At 35.4% G+C, this 9,283-nt stretch overlaps 2 protein-coding genes across 5 annotated transcripts; one reads left to right on the forward strand and one right to left on the reverse strand.

Annotated features, from left to right (window-relative positions):
• Positions 1 to 144: 144 nt before the first annotated feature.
• Positions 145 to 2,826, forward strand: LOC130821009 (uncharacterized). Its single transcript, XM_057686601.1, has one exon. It carries the CDS (start codon positions 1,810 to 1,812, stop codon positions 2,824 to 2,826), a length of 1,017 nt encoding a protein of 338 aa, XP_057542584.1. The 5' UTR covers positions 145 to 1,809.
• A 601-nt stretch (positions 2,827 to 3,427) lies between these two features.
• LOC130821010 (serine/threonine-protein kinase AFC2-like) lies at positions 3,428 to 8,607 on the reverse strand. 4 transcript variants are annotated; one of them, XM_057686604.1, is made up of 11 exons: positions 8,444 to 8,607; positions 5,873 to 5,899; positions 5,645 to 5,786; positions 5,471 to 5,519; positions 5,266 to 5,380; positions 4,900 to 4,991; positions 4,624 to 4,762; positions 4,456 to 4,520; positions 4,263 to 4,360; positions 3,675 to 3,777; positions 3,428 to 3,550 (listed from the first exon to the last, which is right to left on the reverse strand). In XM_057686604.1, the coding sequence occupies exons 3-11, from the start codon at positions 5,686 to 5,688 to the stop codon at positions 3,503 to 3,505; spliced, it is 753 nt and encodes a 250-aa protein (XP_057542587.1). In that variant the 5' UTR covers positions 5,689 to 5,786; positions 5,873 to 5,899; positions 8,444 to 8,607; the 3' UTR covers positions 3,428 to 3,502. The 4 variants fall into 4 exon arrangements, 3 of the variants coding, with proteins under 3 accessions (XP_057542587.1, XP_057542586.1, XP_057542588.1); XM_057686603.1 differs by having other exon boundaries at positions 3,435 to 3,587; XR_009045280.1 differs by lacking the exon at positions 3,428 to 3,550 and having other exon boundaries at positions 3,643 to 3,777; positions 4,010 to 4,360.
• Positions 8,608 to 9,283: the final 676 nt, after the last annotated feature.

Below are 9,283 nucleotides of genomic sequence, written 5' to 3' on the forward strand. Positions count from 1 at the left end.
CATTTCACGAAAATACCAATCAAACGAGCCATAAAAATAACAACTTATGTTTACCTTAAAAACAACCCAAAACAACAATCTAGCAAATCCACAGAAAATAAGTGAATTCATGAATATATGATCAAGAAATACTCAAGGGTGAATTACAGACACGGATACTTAAAGGGACAACCAATCAACCATGGGCCATATCTAATGATTAGAGGTACAAAAATTACACATTAGCATTTAGAAGTACAATACGACTACACAGACTACATGATTTTATACTACAATGACATGATCTTTTATGTAGAAGCCAGCACCTTGTATGCTACTGATTTACATTCCCACAATTCTACAGCAAAGCTAAATTGTTCTCTTAATTGTAATTTGTGGCTCTAATTCTCTAGTTGTTTCGATATACAATGAGTGTATCTATTATGTACATATTTATGTTCTTCAGGAAAAATATGGTGCTAATTTACCTTTGCATCTCACAAGCGGAGAGCGAGGCCAAGGCACTGCTCTGGATGTCCAAACTTCTATTAGTCTGCTCCGAGTCATCCAAGTTTAGACGTTCTGCAAAATATTCTGTTTCATCAGTCTCTTTACCGATCTGCATTGATACGTAAGCTGCTGTTTAGTTACCGATATTCTAGCTCCATCCTCCCGATTTCACTTTTGATCTCATCCGACAAGCCAGGAAGAGAAAAGGACCATGATCTAACAAAGTGTTGGTGGACTACTGCCTCGACTTTCAGCAATTGAAGGAGAATTTCCTAAGTAGACAGTCAGTTTCAGGATCAGACTGCAGCAAATGAGCAGTGGATGAAATAGGTTCTGCATTATGTTGAGTCTCAATGATCAGTCTACTTTCATGATTAGATCGAGTAATCGGAACGAGCAATAGTTTGACAAGATAAATATGATTTTTTCATAAAAGATCATGAGTTCGATACTCACCAAACTCTTCACTTCCTTCAGCCTACCCTATAATATTTAGATATGAGAATTGATTCGGATTTAAGATTGAGGTGATAGTCTGATGGTGAGATCTTTACCTTGCAACATCATAGCTCGCAAGGATTGAGCTCGTAACCAAGTAATGTCGGATAATTGCTTGCTTCCATACATTGTATACATGATTAGGTCTAATACAATTCCTCTATATACTGCCAATTACTTTATTCAAAAGGATATGAAATATGAATTCTCTAGTGTTACCCCGAATCAAAAAAAATAATTTAAAAGGGATGAATGGATGATACTAGTTTTAATATTTACTACATGTATAAGGGTATAATTGGTTCTAAAGAGAAAAAAATCTCTTTTATAAAAAAAGTCCATTTTCCACCTAAATGGATAACCAGCTTGAAGAGGCATTTTCCATCCTTATACAAAACTACTACTTTAGAAGAAAATCAATTTTCTATCTTTTTCGAAACATCTCTAATTTTCTTGAGTTTTCCATTAAACCGAACAATTTTCTATTATGAATAAAACTCATGAAAATTAATTCTCCGAAAAAATATTTTTCCTCAAACTTAACAGAACAAATTTATCACTAGGGGAGAGGAGTAAGGACTAAAGTGGATAAAAAAAAAAGAAAAGAAGATAACTTGCCTCCCTTGCTGAACTATTGTGTGATACTTTGCCTTTCCATCAATCTTCCTTGCTTTAAGCTGATATTCTAAGTGAACATCTTCCTTCCTTCAGACTTTCATAGAACACACTCAGTTCTCTTCTCTCACATACCAGTATTAAGCTCTGGTAGTCTTGTTTTTACTGGTTCTTCTTCTAACTTCTCACTCTCAGTTGTCAAAATTCATGTCTCAATATGATGATCCTGAAAATAATCCTCATTTCTGGCCGACCCAGCCGTCAGATTTTGCAGCACCTCCACTGAATCGGCCAGAATCAAGGCAGAGTTGGGATGGCCGCCCTTATCGAGATCAACACCCTGATCTAATTCAAAAGAGGTCTCGGCAGCGACAGCAACTGCCACCTCCTCCACATCGTCCGGGCCTGGATGTACACCCAAAAAGTACCCAGCCTGAACATGCCCATCAATGGTACCCGACCCCAACAACGCAGCAGCCCTCAACTCCATTGAAGCATCCACCGCCTGCATTGAATTCCCACCTGGGCGAAGTGTCAGCTCAGACCGACACTCAGTCCCGGACCAAGCACCCATTATCACATCCACAAGTTAGCTTCGATCAAGGCGCTGCTCCCCCAAATTCCCGGCAACATTTAATGTACCCAACACCCAATCGAACCAAGGCACTTACATGGTTTGGAGCAGTGTTCTGTCTAATCCTATGGCTTGTCATAATTCTTGGTGGCCTCATGGTGCTCATAATATACCTCGTGTATCGCCCACATACCCCACACTTTGAGATATCAAGCGCATCCTTCAATACCGCCTACCTCGACATGGGCTACGTGCTAAACTCCGACATCACAATCCTTGCCAACTTCACTAATCCCAATGAGAAGGTGGTTGTAGACTTTAGATATGTGACCCTGCAGCTCTATTTCGACAAGCACCTCATTGCTAATCAATACATTGACCCTTTCACGATTTTCAGCACGGAATCCAAACTTGCAAATGTGGAGTTCATAACCAGCCAGCTTAGGCTTCCTTTAGGAGTGACTCAACAACTCATAGCACAGGTACAGAGAAATAGGGTTACAATTGAAGTTCATGGGTATTTTCATGCAAGATCAAAATTTGGAAGCCTTTTGAGATACTCTTATTGGTTGTATGGCCACTGTCAAATTGAAATGACAAGGCCCCCAAGTGGAGTTATGCTAAACAGCCATTGTAGAACAAAGGACTGAAGGGTTATATCTTATAAGGCACAGACCAGACTTTCTTCTTTTTTTTTTTTGTAAGATTTTTGGATTTATGAAATAAGATACATTTTTTCAACCATTTTTTGATTTCCATCACTGGACAGATCCAGAATTTCTGTAATATGGGCTCCAATAATTGAGATAATTTCATTTCACTGCCATTGCAAGCTTACCATTTTCAGAATGATCATGCTTATTTATTCCACATATAAGAGAATGATCATCCAAAAATTTTCCAGAAAATTAGCAAAAACCTGAACTTTAGAATCTTTAAAGAGTACCAGCAGAATAAAACTGAAGACTGAACAAAATAAGAAAAGAGAACATATGCAAATCAATAATAAAAATAATTTTAAATGTAAAATAAAGAGACACACTGCGGGTGAAAGAAAGGCATCAATGTGTTTTATGATTATCTTGATGATTCAGCTTAAAGAGCTTCAACATGAATTATTTACTCAAAAAATCATCGTATTTACATATTTGCGTTGTAAATGAAACTGTTAGATGTATTGATTATTTTCTCACTCTTCAGGGAAAATGAGGGAAAAAATTCCTACTACAAACAGAAAGACTAGTAAAAAGACAAGAGATCAACTCTCAAGACCGGTAGCACTTCTTGTAAAAAAGGGATGCCTAAGGGCTTCTCTAGCTGTTATTCTCAAGGAAGGGTCATAATGAAGGAGCTCCTGCAGGAGGTCAATAAGATCTGCAGCAGAACGATGAACATGTTGCATCACTAAGTTCTGAAAAAGAAACCCAATTGCAACTTCAGCTATTCTGAACCGACACTATTTTATCTTTCACGTGAAGAAGATACACAAAACACATACCTGGATACGAGTGAGTTTCAGAACAGCGTCAATGGTTTCCCAGGAAGTATCATCTTCAGGCCAGTTCAATCTCCCCTGTCTGATGTACTTCTCAGCATGTCGACTGCATAAACGAAAGCATAACAGTTATAACCAGTAAAAAGTCAAACAAAAATCTTGGTCCATCCAAACTCCAAAGGTCAGTTAAAAGAAAAAAAAAAAAAAGCAGATCTGGCCACACTTACCCAACCCAAAGGCCCAAAATCCAAAATTTGTATTTTGTACAGAGAATTAGATCAGCTATTTTTTATTGGACCCAAAAGGGAATGAGAGTAGATAGATCTCAAGATACTTACCACTTTCCTAAAGCATTCCATGAGTATGTTGAGACAATAATTTATCCATGCGATGCTTTCCTAAGACCTCATGTTGTATCTTGTTCTTAAAAGGAATTATATCCACCAGTATTACCAACAGGAAATTTTACTCAGAAAATTTTTCCTAAAAATTTTTCCTAACACTTGCATACCAAATTACCCATGGACACAACCAGTTTCATATTAATTGTCAGCAACATAGGATAAAAAAGTCTCAAAAACAGATGCATACTCTGCTTTTCTTAGCAAGTTTTCAGGAAAGGGTCCTAAAACCCTTTCCATCATGGCCAAATGCTCCAAATTTTCACATGTTTGAAACAATATCTCTCCCTGCAAAGATTAATCAAATGAAAAATGATGCCCAGTAAGAAAATTTTTATGTATGCTAAACTCATTAAAGATAAACGTGTAGTAGGATGGCATACTGAGCACAATTCAGCCAAAATACAGCCAACACTCCATAAATCACAGGGGTAACTCCATCCAAGCCCTTTGTAGAAGAAAACAAGAAAAATACAAAAAACAAAAAGAGGTTCAATCAGAATAAAGTAAAGTCCATGATAACAGCAATTTCCCCAAGATGCTCAGCATACCAAGAATAACCTCAGGTGCCCGATAATATCTTGTTGTAACAATATAGTGATGTGGATGAGAGCCTTGAACTGTGCTGCCAAAATCAATAACCTTTATAGCACATGACTTTGGCAGCATCTTTCTCTCTATCAACGTACCCTACAAAGAAATCAAAACATCAAAAAATGGTTCTAGTCAATCATCATCTTCAATGAAGGAAAACAATCGAATCCACAAGCTAAAAGAGGAAAAATCAATCTTAACTGAAAGACGTATCAAAAACCAAAGAACAATACCTTATAGTCAAGTTTTTTCACATATTCAGACGAAATAAAAACTATATTTTCAGGCTTCAAATCAGTGTGGACAAGGCGGAAATCATGCATGACTGCAAGAGAAACCATGTGATACATAAGTACCAGCAAGAATTGAAGATACTATTCGACTACAACTTCCAGCAACACATGTTAAAACACAACCACACAATAGAAAAGAATGGCTTGATTAGCAAGTACCGGCAAATTTAACCATATAATGAGAAAGATACATTGCACATATTAATCAAAATCTACCAAAACATTACAATAAACACTTCAATTATTTTTGAAAAGAAAAGAAAAAGAAAGAGAACGTAAAGAAGATTAGAGCCAATAACCACAGACATGCTAAAAATTCCAAAAGTTGCCTCCCAATCTCACGAACTAGATCAACTGGAAATGATTGATAATTGTTTTTCCGAAGAAATTCAAACAAGCTTGGTCCAAGCATCTCAAATACCTATTGAACCGATAACATCCATCCAGATATCTTAATACCCCTTGAATGTTAAGCTAGGAATTATAATATTGTAGACAGTTGTATACTTACAATACAGATATGGTTACGATAGTCAAACCAGTTTCGCATTTGAACACAACTGCATAGGAGGATTCATTTGAACCATTATCACCCAATTCAGAATATACAATACAAGCTAACCTGACACAGAAAATTAAGTAGGAAAGGAATCCATGATAGAATGGAATATACCCATTTCCATACCTGTAGTGTCTACTTAGCTGCTCAAGTACATCAATTTCTATCATTGCATCATCACGAAAAATTTTTATACTTCGGATTATCTTTGTCGCAACTACCTCTCTCAGTTCCCTATCCCAGCACTCTAAAACCTGACCAGAGACGCCTGTATAAAAAGTGAAATAAAAATAGGGTTTAGGCAGGAAAAAAATTATGTTTAGAAATTGCCAACTCAGTTAATGTACAACGAACCTTGTCCAATCTTCCTAAGAATATTATCTGCACATACAACAGAAACTATATTAGCTATTACCTTAGAATATACATTCAAAAAAACATTAACAAACGCAATGAGATTATCCTAGGACCTAGATTACTAGTTGTAATTAAAGCTCCTTAACATATTTGAATTCCTGTAAATGATCTAATACAATCCATGTATTCAGAGATGTGAAGCAAAATAAAGTACAATATATCTTTGAAGACTATTAACTTGGAAACAAAACGCAACAAGCATGAATTTACTGAACATAACAAGTCAAAAGTGTGAAAACTGCAAACACTGAAACAACTTTTTTCTATTATAAGGGAGCAATTATTTTTCTTTGATTTCGAATTATAATGGAATATAGCAGAATGACTCATTAAATCACGTGCACTTATTTATGTGAATTTGCAAATGGTGTTTGACATCAAGGGTCAATCAAAAACAATTTATTTATTAAACAAGAGTACAGTTGCATATATCAGACCCCTTAATGGAAGCCACTTAATAGCATTAGGGTGATAAAATGTTCATTATAGTAAGAAGGAAGAGTTAATGCAGTGATACAAATTTTACATCTAAAAAAGAAAAGAAAAAAAGGCAAATGAAAGGTATGCTTGAAAACAATACAGTGTATTACATCGAGGCGTTAAATTTTCTCCGAGCTCAAATATGTAATTCCCATCTTTGTCATCATCACGCCATGGTGGAGAGCCTTTATGAACCAACCCCTACACAATGACTAGGATGCTCCGAATGTACCCTTGATGATCCAGAGCTTGTAATATTGCAAACTCTTGGCCTCTATCTAGGCCTGACTGAGCCTACACACAGCCATCAATTCATTGCCAACTAACAAAAAGCCAATCTAATTTTTGCACTGCCATTTTGTTTATCCCTCTCAAAAACACTCATAAAGACTATCATCAACAGTAGGTAATAACACAAAAAACTATGACTTGCCTTTAGTGGAAGCCAACAAAATTTTTACATCCAAGTTTTCCTCGAAGCAATACGTAAAAGTCACCCAAATTTGTTCCATGAAATAATCAACAAAACCCTTCTGAAAAACAATTTGAGATCAAACACAAATTCCTGATACACCACTCTGAAATTTTACTCTTTTACTTCTTATTGGAAGCTATACTAAATAGGTCGAAAACCATCATCCACATACTAGGGATCACCTCCATGGTTATCCCAAATAATATCGACTACAAATGTAAACCTAACATAGCTTCATTGCTCTAGAACAAAACTCACCACTGAAAGGAAGATTTAACTTCGCAAAACAAAAAACAAGAAACTACAACAGCGGCAGCAACAATAACGCCAAAGCCTCAATCCCAAAGGATTAGGGTCTACAACATAACCATAAATCATAAATCAATGCAAACGGACGTCCATGTAAAATCCCCTTCTCCATTCATTCAGAGTAATGATTTAAGGATCACTAAATGAAGTTTAAGCGAAGGTTTACGATGTATCAAAGTGTAGGAAACAAATATGCAATACAATGTGATGAATGGAAATAATAAATAAATAATCAAGACAATGATTTAAGGTGGTTTGGGCTACATCCACCATCTAGCCTAGGATTAATATTAATGTGTTTAAAGGATAAATACAAAATTTGAAGGAATTACAATGGAGGTTAGTGTAAGGGAAGAGAGGAGCTAATTAGGGAGTATTACATAAGCAAGAAGGAGTGCATGTAATAGCCTAGTATACAAGAGTATTTATAGAGGAACATAAGGTAGAAAAGGGGGCAGCAGCTGTGTACATAAGAAACCCTACAGTAGATGCACACAAAGGACAGCAGAGGCTGCCTGCTGGCTGCTGCACCTTGCTGGTTGCTTCTGTTTCATGTCTTTCCTTTTCCGTTTATCCCCACGGTCTCCAGTGCCCATTACCTTAGTCCTAGGACTGATTTCTTGCACTTCAACCCTTCACATGTCAAGATTTCACTACCAATAGTACAATGTACTATTGATTCCCACACAACCAATCACAAATACGTGATGTGTCCTCTTCTAACTTCACTAATGCATTTGATTAATTTTCTTTAATCTTATTCTTGATTACTTGGTGAACATAAGTCACCAATAATCTTAACATTATTTCTTGCCACTATTCAGATATTACAAGTTAGAATAGTGGTCTAATGGATAATCATAATAGTCGAACACTTGAATCTCCAAAGAACCAAAATCATCAAAAATTTCAAATGATTCCCTTCCAATCAAGCTTATTTTTTCCCAATCAACACCACACAAACCCACCAAACCACCTCCTCTTTCAGCTTAAAAACTCACTTCAAAAAACAATTTTTATAAACCGAAAATTTCCCCACATTGATAAAATTCAACCAAGAAAACCCATCTTGAAATCCAGTTCATTCTAACATTAGTCATAACCTCGATCAAAAAACCTTCAACGCATAATAATAAAAACCACTAATAAAATTTCAAAACATATCATAACAGACATTGATAAAATGATCTTATGAATTACAATTATAAAAAGAATTCTGATTGGAGGAGAAAGAAAGAACTTACGTTTGATGAATGTGGAGTATTCCAAGTTGAAATTCTAGGTCTTTTTCTTGGTCGACGATCTACTTCATTATTATGTGGGATTCCTCGTACATTATCCATTTCTATCATCCAAAGAATACACAAAATTGAATCGGATCAAGAATTAAGATTTGATTTCACCCCGATTCCCGCGAACTCTATTGTCTGAATAAATTTTGATTGTCCTGATATTTATACCTGGGATGTTATTGTCATGTGGCGGTTAACGGATATTGGAAATAAAATCGGATTATAATTTTCGGATCTAATTTTTGGAAAGTTTTTAAAATTAAATTTTTAATATTAATAATTTTATGGATTATATGTTAAAAATTTTATGACTTTAATTTAATGAAAATATCAACTAAAAGAAAATTTTAATGAAAATAAATTTACTTATGATTTTTATTTGTTCGGATGAATTAACTTATCACATTTGTTTGCTAAAAACAAATTCATTTATGAATTATGAGTTTGATTCGCTGAAAAAAAGTTCAATAATGTCTTGTATTTGCTGAAAATAATTCACTTTGGTTTACTATCTAAAGTCAAAGGCAAAAGTATAAACTCATTTTACCGTTTCGAAATCTTGCGATCTGTAACGTTGTGGAAAAAAACTCACTTATATTAAGCACGTTCAAAAAATTCGACTCATTCGACTTGACACGTCGACTCCCGACTAACATTTAAATGGCAGGTCGTAAAACGAAAAATAGTATCAATTACAGGTACCCGACCCGTCTTAATCGGGTCGGGTCATGGACCCAAAAAAATTAACTGGATATCCATTTACCCATTTATTGTAGAGAAATTTTTTAAAAA

Source organism: Amaranthus tricolor, chromosome 8 (genome assembly GCF_026212465.1).
Source record: "Amaranthus tricolor cultivar Red isolate AtriRed21 chromosome 8, ASM2621246v1, whole genome shotgun sequence".
NCBI lineage: Eukaryota > Viridiplantae > Streptophyta > Magnoliopsida > Caryophyllales > Amaranthaceae > Amaranthus > Amaranthus tricolor.

Coding starts and splice junctions, on each gene's coding strand:
- LOC130821009 (XM_057686601.1), top strand. CDS start 1,810: ATGTCTCAATATGATGATCCTGAAAATAATCCTCATTTCTGGCCGACC.
- LOC130821010 (XM_057686603.1), bottom strand. CDS start 5,688: ATGATAGAAATTGATGTACTTGAGCAGCTAAGTAGACACTACAG. Junction 4,521..4,623: donor GGCACCTGAGGTTATTCTTG/GTATGCTGAGCA, acceptor TCTTCTACAAAG/GGCTTGGATGGAGTTACCCC. Junction 3,588..3,674: donor TGAAACTCACTCGTATCCAG/GTATGTGTTTTG, acceptor TTTCTTTTTCAG/AACTTAGTGATGCAACATGT.